This window comes from Pteropus vampyrus, unplaced genomic scaffold (genome assembly GCF_000151845.1).
Source record: "Pteropus vampyrus isolate Shadow unplaced genomic scaffold, Pvam_2.0 Scaffold196, whole genome shotgun sequence".
Lineage (NCBI taxonomy): Eukaryota > Metazoa > Chordata > Mammalia > Chiroptera > Pteropodidae > Pteropus > Pteropus vampyrus.
The window spans coordinates 1,768,869-1,783,232 of NW_011888977.1; the positions used below are offsets into that span (position 1 = coordinate 1,768,869).

The following is a 14,364-nucleotide window of genomic DNA, read 5'->3' on the forward strand; positions in this document are numbered from 1 at the left end:
GATGCTATTTTCTTCTTACTGAAGACTGCTCAAGCAGCTTCTATTTCTGCTAAGGCCACTTTTCTACCTAACACTGTCATAATTACAAAGGATATATTCATGCTGCTACACATTTAAAAGCTTTGGGCAGGAAAGGAAAAAATGCAAAATGCAGATCTTCTGTCATTCAGCTGCAGTACTAAAACCACTTTCCCCACATTGTTTTATTTTACGTAACAAGTTTATTTTTCTAAAGGCATATAGACAATAAAGTAAACATTCAATCAAATCTTAACTTCTGCCAAGTATTATCTGTCCTAGAACTGTTCCATTAAGTTCCAGTGTCTAAGCATCTTAAATTCAATAATCATCGTCTTCATCAGAATCCATTACTTTTCTTCTGTTGAACTAGGGGGGAAATTAAACAAGTGTCATTATGTGTTTAATAAAGCATAACTTAGATTTTCTGAGAAGAAATATTTCTACCCACTACAGCAAGACATTTTTCGGTCTTCAAAACAACTTAGTGTTTTACATCTAAGGGGAGGGGGAACGAAAACAGAAGAGCCTTAAAAATTAGACCCTCAAAACATGCAACCTTTCTCCCCAAACTTCCGTGTGTTACAAAATGGAAACGTGTATGGGCTAAAACAGGTTTTGATACAACAGATGTATATTCAACACATCATTTAAAATATCAATCTTTTTTCTTTTGCCATGTACACTTGGGGAAACTTACTTTAACTGTGGTTTTCTTTTCTGTTTGTTGGCTTACTTTTTCAAGGATTTCTATTAAACCTTGTTCTGTTACCTAGGATAAGCAGAAAGAAAAACAGTACTTTTTTTAAACAAAGAATTTACCTCAGCAGATTGAAACGTTTTCATCTTTCTAGGGTATGGGGTAGAGGCCAAGAAGGAAGGAGAGGTGGGGCAGTAAGTTGAAACCACCAGTTCTAACTGCAGGCATACTTCCTTCCACTGTGCTTCACTTTACTATGCTCCACAGGTATTGCATTTTTCTTTTTTTTAAGTGAGGGCAAATTGAAGACCCTCCACCAGCAAAAAGATTACAACTCACTTTATTGTAGCTGTCTGGAACCAAATCCACAATATCTCCAAGGTATGCCTATAGTGGTTTAAATTTCAAATAAAATTTGCTCTGCTAGTCCTCATTGCAGGGGAGGGGTATCCATCAATTAGCTTCCTCAGAAAAATCCAAAGTTAACAGGCATTTAAGAACACATTTATCACCGGTAGCAAAGACAACCACCTACACCACTCTGTTAAGTTCAGGGATAGACATATCACCTCTGCCCCTGAGAAGCTTATGCAGGAAATAAGTCACTCAAAAGAGATGAACCAGTCATTGTCTCTTCCACACACATTCTTAGTGTAAGGAGTTTAGGGCAGAATTGATCCCTGCAGGCTGTGGTGGCAGCAGAGGGCTTCCCAGTACAGATGGGGCGCGTCTGGATCTTGAAGGAAAGTCAGGCTTGCCAGAATATACCCCATGGCATTACAGCAATGCACGTAATGACCAGGAATTTTAGCACCGCCTCATTTGCAAAATAAGCTTAACATCTACCTACATTGGTAGTATTTTAATTAGTATTATTGAGAAACCTTGTTTCAGTGTAGGAGCAATTTAAGCCAGCTGACCCTAACAGTCACACAGACACCAAGGTTGCACAGCAATGTCAGGAAAGAAGCAGGATTTTAGCGAAGGCAATTAATTATCTTTTAGGATTTATGGTAGATATAACTATTTTCTCCTTTAAAAATTGCTTCTTTGAAATAGTCAACAAGAATTCTGCAACCAGAAGATGAAAGTGACCTTTTGAAGATATGTTTTGATAAAGTAGGTAGCAATAGGTAAAACTGCCTCAAGGCAGTCCAAGCTTACCTTCCCACTTAGTTGTCCATATCTTGCCATCTGTATGAGGTAATTCTCTACTGCTTTAGTTTTTTCAGGCTTAACAAGTGCTAAGTTACTTACTAAAAATAAAAAAAAAAAGTAAGTATACAAAAAGGCATAAAAACTAAATGTACTTATATTATACCTTAAAACTAAGAACCAACATTTCCAAAGCACTTCATGGACTTATTTATGACTGGAGACTAGCAAAGAAGGTATGGCTGAAGGTATCGTTACCCCTCTTAAAAATGGGAAACTAAAGTTCAGCCATGTCAATCTCAGTCAAGGCCACACAGAAGGGGTGGCAAAGCCAAGATTAAACTTGGGTCCTCAGGTTCTAAGCCCCATGACTTTTTAAAATAATGAACAATTGCCCTCTGGAAAACAAGTTATACATTACTACACATATAATTGTAGAGATAAATCCAAGGCTGCCTCTTCTAAGCTGGACTTCAAGTTACAATACAAAAGATACTAGTTCATTCCAATGGGCTCATTTTTTTTCTTCATGGTTTTCTTATTAAAAATTATGAACTAAAACAGAATGCAATACATCCCCATGCCTCCATCACCCACATCAACTACCAGCAACATTTTTGGATTGACTTAGGAGTTGTTTCCTAAAATTTTACCTAATAAGCACTTGGAGATCATCTCCCTGGTAGGTGAGGACTGAGCTGCTTTTAATAATTTAAGTATATTTCTTTAGGTTTATAAACTTCACATTTCTCACAAATATCTGTATCTTAAGTGGTTTTAGGTTAAACAAATATTTACTCTAGAGAGAGTATTAATTTCATATATATCCCTTATTCAATTAACCCAAGCCAATCTTATGGAGATAACTTAAAGGTAACTGAAGATGCTTACACCGGGCCCGGGCTGACTGATCCAGAACTTGGGCTAGGATGCTGTTTCTCATTTCTGCTTCCCTACAATAAAAACAGGTCAAGCAAAATTAGAACTAAGCTGTCAGCATTCCTACTGAACATACAAAAATGTAACTCACTCAATACATTTCCCAGGATGGAAGCCCACTGCATACATAGACTGCACTATAGTAGGTGCTGTCTGGATGGTAGCAGCTATTGTTATAGAAGAGTCTACTCTTGTCTTCAAAACCCAGCTTTATATTGTATATTGTATAGGTGTAAACCTACCAGGTTGAAAGGTAAAACTTTACATATTCACAATTCAGGGTAGTTTCAGTTCAACCACCATTACCAACATTTATTTGGTATCTAGTGTGGGAGAGTGCTAGAAATTTGTAGAGATTTCTTGCAATGAGAAAGACCAAATGATTAATCCATGCAATTATCTTAAGAGATGAAGAAACCAAGACCTAAATAAGCTATGTTACGGAAACATAGGTATTTGTGGCCAAGCTAGACCCAGATCCCATGTTTTGAGACTCTCAGTTCTATTTTTTGGGTGGGAGAGGGTGAAATTATAACTCTGCAACTATCTTTGAATCTTCCTACCTATATAAGTAGGAACTAGTTCATATTTCAAGGACAGTGGTTTCAAACTTTTAAGTAGCAGCAATGTTTTTAAAGTGAAGTCCTTCAAGGAACTTAATATACAACACAGACAAAAGCAGAGATATTTTTGGCTGAACTGAGGGGAACCTGGGGGTGGCTGTGCTCACTAACTGTCCCCATATGGTTCATGAACACTTGCAAAGCCATACCTTATCGCGCCCGAGTACTTCAACCCTGCCATAAACTACTGTTACTATATTTCACTGAATTTAAAATGCTATTAATTGTAAGATGAACCATAGTGTTATGTACCTCTAAGAACAAAAAAACACCGTACATGAGAACTCTAATAAGAGATCCCCAACTCAAAGCTGAGGCATCAAAGAGCAGCATCCACAGTACAAGATAAACAAGAAAGGTTTACCATGCAGAAAGGGACAGCAAGTAAGGATGCATGCATCAGACTTTGCCCTAAGTGGAGGAAGAAAAAAATTCCTCTGAGAATTTGAACTTCAAGCTTTAGTCTTATAGGTTTGCTGTCTGAATTCACACTACCAAGGTGGAGGGAGGGGGAGAACCTCGACGAGAGAATTTAAGACATCTCAGATTGAGAATGTGCCCAAGTGAAGGCAGAAGCAAAAATAAATCCTCTCTGAAAGAATCTAGGACAACAATGATCAATTATGAGACCCATACCAATTTCAGATATGTTAATACGTGGAAAAATGTACACTTCAGAATTAATGAAATTCATGGTTTTATTTTCTTCATAGCGCTATCCCAAGTGCTTACCATCTGTCTTCTGCCACTAAAATAAGCCACATAAGGACAAAAACCTTCTCTGCCTTACCTATTTCTATACACCCAGCATGGTGTCTGACCTAAATCAAGTGCTCAATAAATATTTGCTGTGTAAGTTAAAAGGCAGCATGATGGAGGGAGGAGAAAATGGGGAGTTGTTCAATAAATAGTTTGTTTGCAAGATGAAAAAGTTCTATTGCACAATAAGTATGTAGTTAACATGACTGAAGTATACACTTAAAAACGGTTATTACAGTAACTTTTATGTTATGTATTTTTTTCACAATTAGGAAAAAAGGTAGCATGATGGGGTAACTACTCATTCAATAAATACGCCATGTGTGATGTGTTCTGCCTTGTGCTGGGATAAAATTAAAAGAATATAAAGTTAGTATTTACCTAGCACTTACTAAATTATGAGGCACTGGATCCATGCAACCCTCACAACATCTCTATGAGGTAGACCTATTGTTATGCTCATTTTAAGGTAATCCTAGTTTATCAGAGAAACATCAACCAATAATTGTGTTAACAAGGTAATAAGTGCTGTAAGGTTCCACACATTTAACAAGTTGATAACAAAGATACCCTGATAGTTTAAAAAATCACTATGTCAAGAAAAACTTTACGATTCACAAACGAATAACTAAAGTGTAAAACAAAAAAATTTGGTGAAATTATCCTTCAAAAAGTTCAGAGTTCCGGCCCATACCTGTGCTTTGCTTCCTGTTGTGCTGCATCGCCAGGATCCTGAAAAAAAATTTTATCTTTCAGTTGAGTAACTTTACAGAGAAAATTGGAACTATTCTGTTTCTGATACCGAATCGGCTACTGCAGTGGTAGAGATCAAATTATTATCAAATAATTAAAGGCTGGGTCTCCCAGAAGTCAATGGGAGTTTCCACTTACTACAATGTTTTGATAACCTTCTAAAGTCATAATCTAATAGAATGTTTTAGAATACAAACAACCATTAGGTAGGAGAGTCTCTGTACAATGAAACCGTATTTTACGAGGTAAAAATAATTTCTGGGCGGAAAAAATGTGCTGCTGTATTGGGGACGCTGATGATTTAAATGGCGCTTCCTTGGAGACGGTCACGCTCCAATCCTTGTACGGTCCTCTCCCATTCTTAACAATATAGTCATTACTTGAGTATTTCACCTATGGGGTTAGTGTTTAGTGTTGGCCCCTCCCGAGACTGTCAACTCTGTCACAGGGGATTGGATATTCCCCGCTGTATCCTCAGCACCCGACACTCTACAGTCCCTCAACAAATGTTTGGCAACTACTTGAGGCAGAACAACTGAATTCTAGAAAATAATTCAGCTGGAACAGTAGCCGAATCAGGCTAGATCCCAAAGCTAAAGGCACGAAGACCCGAGGAGCTGAACATTCCGCTCTGGACGATGCCGGACCGGACGAGGCCAACTTCTGAGGAGAGCCGACCTGCTACCCCGGAGAGGCCGGGAGCCGGACCCGGCCGGGGCAGCACGTGTTCGGCTTGCTGCCCGAGCCCCCATGCGATGGAGAGAGGCCCAAGACAGCCTCGGAGGCCGAGGCAGCGGTGGGGGTCCTCGGCCAGGGGCCTGAGCACCGGCCGCGACGCCTACAGCCTCCTCCTGGAGCCGCGCCCTCCACCCCGGGCGAGGGCGGCGCCCCGCAGGCGATGGGCCTGGCGGGCGTGCTCACCCCGTGCTTCGCCTGCAGCTCTGCCAGCCTCTGCTTCCGCAGCGCCTCCAGCTCCTCCTCCGCCATGCTGCGGGGTCCGAATTGAGCAGCCGCGACCGCACTCTGGTCCACACACCGAGTTACCTCCCGCTGCCCAGCGGCGCGAACGCGGCCCTCCCCACTGCGCAGGCGCCCGTATCAGCCAGGCGTCACCAATCTAACCCGGAGCCGCGCCGCCGGACGCAGTCAGGGCGCCGAAAGAGGCCCGATTCCGCGATCGCAGGGGGTGGGGGCGGGACGATGGGCAGAGCGGGTGGGCGGAGCCTTCTCCAGCGCTGCCCCACCTCCCCGCCACGAATCGTTGCTCTGCACTTGCCGGCACTACATGGTCTACTCCGAGTTTGCGGGAGGGAGAAGAGAAATCTTGAAGGAGGCCATCATCAAAAAATGTAATAATAACAAGTAGAATTTGTTAGTGGCCTGTTATGTGCTAGGCTCATGTTATCTCCATTTATAGGTGAGGATCCTGGGGCGTAGGAAGGCTAAGGGGGGGGTGATGAAAATTCTAAAACTGGATTGCAGTGAGGTTTGCACAACTCATTTGCTGAAAAAAAATTAAATTGTACACTTAAAATGGGTAAAAGGGGTGCCGGAGGCGGAGATAGAAGAGACTTCTTAATGGTCACCCGGCCATTAAGAAGGCAAATTAAAGCACACTTGGAGGGTGAAACTTGGACACAGACCGGGCCTTTCCTCCGAGGCTGTGGGGTGTAGTGTAAACTTCTGGACACCTCTTTCCCCACGAGCCTGTTGGAGGATGTTAGGGTGGGGAGCTGTGGCTGCTTGAACTCCCTGCCAGGACGCTCGAGTGTTTGGAGTAGGAGCAATCACGTGTGTGGAGGGGGAGCTGGTGGAATATGCAGCTCCCTAATCCTGTTAATCATGCAGGTTATACACCTGCTGTTTTCTCAGTTCTGGCAAAATATAAATTTTACCATTTTAACTATTTTTAATATACGGTTTAATAGTGTTATATTCTCTAGAACTCTTTTTATCTAGTGAAACTGAGACTCTAGACTCTGTACTCCCCCAAATCCTTGGAAACACAATTCTATTTCTGGCTCTATGAATTTGACTACTCTAACAACTCCTCATAAGTGGAATTATATAGTATTTGTCTTTTTGTGACTGGCCTATCTCACCATAGTGTCCTCAAGGTCCATTCATGTTGCAGCATGTGTTAGAATTTCCTTCCTTTTTAAGGCTGAAAAATGTTCCATCATATGCATATACCACATTTTGTTTATAAATGGACACTTGGGATATTTCTACTATAGGCTGTTAATAATGCTGCTGTGAATATTAGTGTATAAATATCTCTTTCAATTCTTGAGTCTTGACTCCTAATTCAGGGTATCACGGTTTAGACCGTTCATGAAATGGGTGGTGTGATGGCTCACGTGACTTCCACTCACAAACAGCAGCCTTGGGTTAGGAGGATGCAGACATACCTGGCCTGGTGCCTGGGTTCACTCATGAAGAGAAAGAACAAGAATCATGGTAAGACAGAATCAGCAGAGACAGGTGTTCTCACGTCATTCCTTAAATCAAAATATACTCCCAATGGATCATTTAAAGGTTTAAACAATAAATCACAAAACTACAATAAATTCTTTACGTAGGTGTGACTATTTTAGAGCAGAAATTAAAGGACTCTCCATGAAACCATCTGGATTGGGCCTTTTAAATATATCCTTTTGACAGTTTTTAAATTTTTCTAGGGTCATCAGTCTGTCCAAGTTTTCTGTTTCTCAAGATAATTTTAATTTCTAGAGAACCATTCATTATCTTCAGGGTTTCACATTTTAGAAATGTTTGGCTATCACACCTGTATATGGGGTTGTAGCTTTTTTAGGGATTGACTGTTGACTTGGTTTATTTGGGTTATTGTTTCGTTTTTCTTGATATTTTCTAGCCATTTTTTTTCCAAAAGAAATCAAATTTATCAGTATTCTTTCATAATTTATTACTTTATCTTTATTTCTACCTCTTTCCCCATTGAATGGCCTTGGCACTCTTGTTGAAAATAATCTGCCCATATATGTGAGAGTTTATTCCTGTACTATTTTATTCTATTGTTCTATATGTCTTATCTTCATACCAGTACCAAACTGTCGAATACTATAACTGTAGTAAATTTTGAAATCAGGAAATGTGAGACCTCCAACTTTTCTTCAAGATTTTGGCTATTCAGGGTCCCTTGAGATTCCATATAATTTTAGAATAAATTTTTCCATTGCTTCAAAAAACATCATTGAGATTTTGACAGAGATTGTGTTGAATCTGTAGATTGCTTTTGGTAGTATTGTCATCTCAACAATATTAGGTCTTTCAATCCATAAATACAGGTTATCTTCCTATTTGTCTTTTCTTTCAGCAACATTTTGAAGTTTTTGGTGTACAAGTCTTTTGCCTTCAAGTTTTAGTTTATTTCTACGTATTTATTCTTTTTCATGCTAATATGAATGGAATTTTCTGAATTTCCTTTCTGGGCTGTTCATAGTTAATGTATACGACTAAAACTGACTTTTGTGTGTTGACTTTGTATCCTGCAACTTTGCTGAATTTATTAGCGCTAGTTTTTAAATGAAATCTTTAGGCCTTTCTACATGTAAGATCATGCTGTTTGCAGAGAACTCTACTTCTTCCTTTTAAACTTAGATGCTTTTTCTTTTTCTTGCCTACTGGCTCTGGCTAGGACTTTCAGTACTATGTTGAAGAGATATGGTGAAAGTAAGCATTCTTGATTTGGTCCTAATCTTAGAGGAAACCTTTCAGTCTATCACTATTGAGTATGATGTTAGCTGTGGGTCTTTCACATATGACCTTTAGTATCTAGAGGTAGTTACCTTCTATTCCTAGTTTGTTGTGTTTTTATCATGAAAAGGTGTTGAATTTTGTCAAGTGTTTTTTCTGAATCAAGATAATGATGATGTGGCTTTTTCTCCCTTCTTTTTCTGTGATCTGTTATTTAACTTTCACACATTCAAACTTCCTTGTACTCCAGGAATTCCACCTGTTCATGGTAGATAATCCTTTTACTATGTATCAGACCCCTGCCAAGTGCATCTAGAGGAGATGGCTAAAGAATGCACACTCACTGATGGATACTATCCAGCTGTAGAAAGGGATAAGGAATCACTACATGTACTTGGGTTAGTTTTCTATGCTACATAATTACAGTTGGCTAAAACCTGCAGGCATGTGACACAGCATGCAGGCTTCTCTGCTCAGGGTCATCACATCAGAGGTCTTGGTTGGTGGCAGAATTCAGTTCCTTGCAGTGAAAGAATTGAAGTTGTGTCCTTGCTGCTTTGTGGCTCCCTCAAAGCCTGCAGCACCTCTGCCTTCAGGGAACCACGGCTGCTCTTCTCGTCAGTTTTGCCCACACTCATGGAGAAATCCCAGCCTATACTCCAGGGGCAGAATCCCAGATCATCCTAGAATCCTGCTACCCCAGCGCCAGGGGGGATGATTAGTGGACAAAGGACCCCATTGCCCTAGCAGTGCTGCCTTCGGGCTGACAGTCAGACATACAGGTAGCCATAGGGAAGGCCCCCCAACTCCCTTGAAGGAATCACATCTCTACTAAGTACACACATTTTGTCTTAATCTGTTTTTCATTGTTCCCCAGATGCAAGATCACAACCCTTGGGATTCAACCAGGGAACTGAGCATGAATTTGGGGATTCTGAGGCTGATCAGCAAAATCTACCCTCCAGGCCTCTAGCTCTGCCTTCATGCAGCCTTCCTCAACCTCACTGCTGCCTGCCCAATCCCTGTCATTTCCTGTACAGGCTCACACAACAAACTTGGGCCAGTCCTGGATGACATTAAAATAAACCTATAAACGCACCAAGAGCATTCCCACGCAGTACGCAGGATCAGGCCTATATCCTGGATGGCTCCACCAGATGGCTCATCTAGCTTACCTGTTGGGGGGGCCAGAGCCTGTCCCTGTTACCTGAATACTTGCTGCACAGAACGAAGGATGGAAAGGGAGAAGAGCCAGGAGAAGCAGCTTACTCAGCATGACACTGTAATACTACCACTGCTAAGCATGGGCAGAGAGCTGTTTCACAGAAATGTAGACAAAGGGCCAAGTGTTAACAGGGTCCTAAAACATGGGTCCCTCACCCACGGCCTGAGAACTCAGTGGCACAACAATGGAAGGTAGACAGAGTGTGTGCAGAGGTGACTAAAGGTGGATGTCATGTCTAAGGGAAGGAAGGAACTCGGTGCTAGTGCAGTGGGGCCCTCTGCCTATACACACATCTGGAGGTCCCTGTGCTCCTGACCAGTGAAGACAACAGCAAGGGTTCTGGTAGAAGGGCAGAGCCACCTGCTCCGGGTAAGTTATTCTAACTCACCAGGTGCCCAAGCACAAAACAAATGGAACCAGTATCATCAGGCCATCATCCAGAGGCAGCCCTTCCACATCTTTCAGATTGCCAGGGACACAGCTTAGGTTCAAATTCCCACACCTCCACCTCAGTTGACCTTTATATAGGACACAATTTACACCAAAATCAGTACCTTAAACTATTCATTTTAGATGTTTAGTAGCCCTCCAAATTCTAACAGCTGTTAAGTACAGGAATACACATCAGCCATGACATAAATTTGCACCTGCAGGGAGAGGGTCCACACAAAATATACACATTCAACACAAGACTATCTTTAAGGCTGCTTCTCAAGCGACAACACTGCCTTATCTGAGCATCTAACTTTGAACCTCTCGATTCAAAGAAACTCAGGCACCATGCTTCCATCAGGGACACAGACAAAACAGTGCTCACACATGAGGGGACCATTTAGCTGGGGTCCATCCTCGCTGAGGCCAGAAGTGGAGAAGCCCTGGTTGAAACTTCCTGGCCAAGAAGGCAGAATGGCTTGAAGGGACAGAAGCCAGTCTTCTGCCCCAGAGCACTTGCACCTTAGAAGTTTGGGTGAAGGGCTACAGACAGGCCAGGAAGAATCTAGGTGTGAATAAAGCAAGGCTGAGGTCCTAAGACGAGAGATGCTAAAATAACTGGAAAACAATTCTGGTTAAAAAATGCAGCTCTATTCGTAAATTAGGATTTATAACCTCTCCACAGAATGCTGTTAAGTTAATCAACTAACCGAGTAGTCCTAAGATGCAGAAAGGAGGATGCAATGCAGTCTCTAGGCTGCTATGCAGAACACCCCCATCCCCTCCCAGCCCCGCAACCACATTCCTTATACAAACGGATGTCACGGAGACTGCACTTTATCACAAACTGCCAACAGTACTTTATTTTTTCTTTTCAACATCCTGTTCTGCTGCTTCCTTGGCCCTTTTTGCCCGGATGCCAAAGAGCCGGGCATTGGCACGGGCCATACGAAGACTGGCAAATGCCTTGAAGTTCTTCTCCTCCTCTGTGATAACCCTGGCTTTCTCCTTCTTGTAGACCTAGAAGAAGCAAAAGGGGTCAAAATCTTTGCCTGCAGTGAGGCCTGTGATGAAGCCCAAGACCCAACTGTCAGCAGAATCCGGAGAAGCGTTGCAGGGAGATCAAGTAATGCTGAAAGGCTACACAGAGGATACCAAGGAAGAGAGCTGATAAAATCCTCCCTCAATTTAGAAACAGCTCCAAACTTAGAGCAGAGACAGAAAAAACTGCCTTAAACATGAGAAATGTGGGTGGGGTCCTGTTCTTGAGGACAATGCAAAATCTGAACAAAGGTGGGGAGGGGTTTGGGACTTACTTTCCCTCTCCCAGAGGAACCTCAAGGGCCCAGTCACTTGATGGGCAGGTTCCAGAATCACCAAATAGACCCTGAGGGATGCCTGTGACCTGGGCTTTCCCAAATAGCAAGGAAAGGGAAAAAACTCAGCAGAGAGGAGTGACTAGTGAGGATCCCCAAAGCTAACCCAAAAGTGAGGACAAGACCTTCCCTGAAGGGGTCCATATGTTAAGAATGCAGGATGTTCTTGCCACCCTTTACTCCCTTCGAGGCAAACCCCACCCCAGTATACATTAACTTGTGTACCCTCCCAACACCTCTACTTACATTCCGTATGGGCATGACTGGTCCTGTCAGCTGGGTAGCCAATTTGAGTTCTTCAGCCTGTTTGTTAATAAGGAAAAGTCACCTGGGCTCAGCTCATTTCCCTAAGGGCTCCAAGCTTATAACCCTCTAAGCCTGCCCCACACCCTCATTGGGTGACTGTGTGCTTGGAAGGGACAGATGCTTGCAACTGCAAGCACGTATTTGGTTGGCCTATGTGAATGTCACCAGATTCCTGTTCTTTCTAGCTGACAAAGACAGACACAGATGGAAAAGAGCACCTATGTATGAACCAGGGATGCAGGTAGAGCAAAATATCAACCAGAACATAGACCCACGCCCCAACCCAACTCCCAAGAACCCTGCACTGATGGACACTGCCAACGTTGTTCTAAAGATTGTTTTGTATATTAAGCATTTGGAGGAACAAAATTTTTCAACGTAAAAAAGCTAGCTCCTTGTCAAACAGCTTTTTACCATGACCATGAAAGAAAAAGAACACGTTTGAGGAGCATAACAGTAAATCTTGGCAGTTTTGACAATTTGTGTATTCTTAGGAACTTTGTTATCAATTTTCTATTGCCTATACATGAAGACCAAGTTTTGAGAGATAAAGAATGCAAGTAAATATTTTCCCTCTCACCCCAGCTGGACAGAGACAGACACTATTTACACCTAAACCAAGAAAAGCCACACTGGTGGGGTTGGGCAGCCTGAGATTGCCACAACCTTTACCATTCCCATCCCTCCACCCCCAGGAGCTGGGAGCACTGTACTCACAGAGCTGTCTCCCTTCTTGGGGGCTGAGGGCTTCCTGGGGAAGAGGATTAGCTTGGAGCGGTACTCCTTCAGGCGCTGCACATTAGCCTGCAGGGACTCCGTGGACTTGTTCCGCCTCCTCGGATCTACCGAGATCCCAATAGTCCGGGCTACCTTCTTGTGGATGCCGGCCACCTGCCCCAAAGAGAGACACAAATGAAACCCCAAGGTGCCTCTAATCTCCATATCCTAATGAAAGCGCTCAGTCGTCAGATGGAAAAGGGTTCAAATGTACTTTCATCAAGGCAAGTACAGCGATTCCGGAGAATGTCATCATTTGACCATGAGCCGAGGAAGCAAAATTTATGCGTGTCTGATAACGCGGTTTTGCGAATACTCACTCTTAACTCCTCCAAACTGAAGCCCCTGCCGGCTCGTACTTTGGTATGGTACCTAACGGTGGGGCATCTCACGATGGGCCGGATCGGTCCAGATGCAGGGCGAGGGGCGATGCGGCGCGCTTTTGCTTGCCGGGCCTTGCGTCTGAGCAAACAGAAGCCAAGTGGTAGTTACCACACCCCAAGGCAGACCCCACCACTCCGGCGCGTCGTCTACTGCCTTATGCCACAGCGAGGGCACGGAGACCGCGGTCAGCGGCCCCCACCCCCAACCACGTTATAATACCGGCTCCGTGGAGCTGAAAGTGCTGCACGGTTATCACATGGAAAAGGGTTTAAGTGAATTTGCATTCCGGACACTGTCACCACCTGGCCGTGCTCTCCACGCGCCCCTCACCTGCGGATCTTCCGCGCCGGCTGGTTAAACCACGTGGCTACACGCCGCTGCCAGTCCTTGTGGAAGTGGGGCTTCAGGATCATGCCATTTCGGCTGGGCGCCATGGCTGCTCCCTACGGGCCTAAGGAGGAAAGCGGGTCAGGGCCGGGTCTCAGCCCGGATGCCGCGTCCCACGCCCGCCCAGCAAGCCCAGCTACGGCCCAACGTCGACTGCGGCGTGAGCCCTACGCCAGTGGAGGCGGATGGAACCCGATGGCACTCGATTGCCTCAGCCCGCGCCGAACTCCGGCATACCCACCTCCTCCGTGGGAGAACGGCCACCGTAAAGGAAATGGGGCCGCAAAGCACACTGGGATGGCAGTGGACCCGGCCAATCAGAAGCACCGGGGCGTTGTGACCAATCAGAGCCGGGAAGCACGGAAATGACGTGCCTTACGCTCCCAGTTGCCCTAGCGGCCCCTGGGAGGGCGTGGTGTTGCCAGTGGAGCTCCGTGAACACTGAGGAGGAGTGCCCCAGGCTGGGGACAGCAGTGGCAGGGTGGTTTGGGCGAATTCCTGGCGTTGCCGGGTCCTACGTTTCTCCAACACCTAAAGCCTCGTCTTTCATGTCCCAATTTTTGTTCCCACCCATCCATTCGGAACACACGTTTTTTTCTTTAGACCACTCTGAATGGTTCCGGGCATCTGGTACTTCGCATGCACTTTCACATGGAATCGCACAACCCCTCTGCTTGTGGGACGAATCGGGTAACTTCTCCGAGGTAGGAAAAGCCGGTAGTAAGTGGTGGCCCTGAGAATCCACGTGGCCGACTGCAGACGTCACACTTCCCGCTGTGCATACTGCCTCCATTGAGATGAGCATCATAAACA

General features: G+C 44.1%; 2 protein-coding genes and 1 non-coding gene across 4 annotated transcripts in view; all 3 read right to left on the reverse strand.

The window, feature by feature from the left end:
- Nucleotides 1–201: 201 nt before the first annotated feature.
- Nucleotides 202–6,033, reverse strand: PDCD5 (programmed cell death 5). The gene is made up of 6 exons (XM_011371863.2): nt 5,869–6,033; nt 4,889–4,926; nt 2,765–2,826; nt 1,883–1,974; nt 719–790; nt 202–387 (listed from the first exon to the last, which is right to left on the reverse strand). The coding sequence occupies exons 1-6, from the start codon at nt 5,932–5,934 to the stop codon at nt 340–342; spliced, it is 378 nt and encodes a 125-aa protein (XP_011370165.1). The 5' UTR covers nt 5,935–6,033; the 3' UTR covers nt 202–339.
- Nucleotides 6,034–11,157: 5,124 nt separating this feature from the next.
- Nucleotides 11,158–14,364, reverse strand: part of RPL13 (ribosomal protein L13) — a 3,820-nt gene continuing 613 nt past the window's right edge. The window contains exons 1-6 of one of the 2 annotated variants that reach the window (XM_011371864.2): nt 13,793–13,927; nt 13,495–13,615; nt 13,101–13,242; nt 12,721–12,894; nt 11,944–12,000; nt 11,158–11,341 (exon numbers count right to left, since the gene is read on the reverse strand). In XM_011371864.2, coding sequence (XP_011370166.1) covers nt 11,183–11,341; nt 11,944–12,000; nt 12,721–12,894; nt 13,101–13,242; nt 13,495–13,598 — 636 coding nt within the window. In that variant the 5' untranslated portion in view covers nt 13,599–13,615; nt 13,793–13,927 and the 3' untranslated portion in view covers nt 11,158–11,182. Of the gene's footprint in view, nt 11,342–11,943; nt 12,001–12,720; nt 12,895–13,100; nt 13,243–13,494; nt 13,616–13,792; nt 13,928–14,364 lie in introns of those variants that run through there. The other variant, XM_011371865.2, reaches the window with a different exon arrangement.
- Nucleotides 12,951–13,035, reverse strand: LOC111746669. Its single transcript, XR_002783215.1, has one exon. It is a non-coding gene; the product is annotated as a small nucleolar RNA MBII-202 (small nucleolar RNA).

Excerpts from the sequence above, each read along its gene's own strand:
- PDCD5 (XM_011371863.2), bottom strand. The coding sequence starts at position 5,934 with ATGGCGGAGGAGGAGCTGGAGGCGCTGCGGAAGCAGAGGCTGGCAGAG. Across the intron at positions 2,827-4,888 it reads CAACAGGAAGCAAAGCACAG|GGAAGCAGAAATGAGAAACA; the intron begins GTATGGGCCGGA and ends TTTTTATTGTAG. Across the intron at positions 1,975-2,764 it reads TCAGTCAGCCCGGGCCCGGT|TAAGTAACTTAGCACTTGTT; the intron begins GTAAGCATCTTC and ends TTTTATTTTTAG.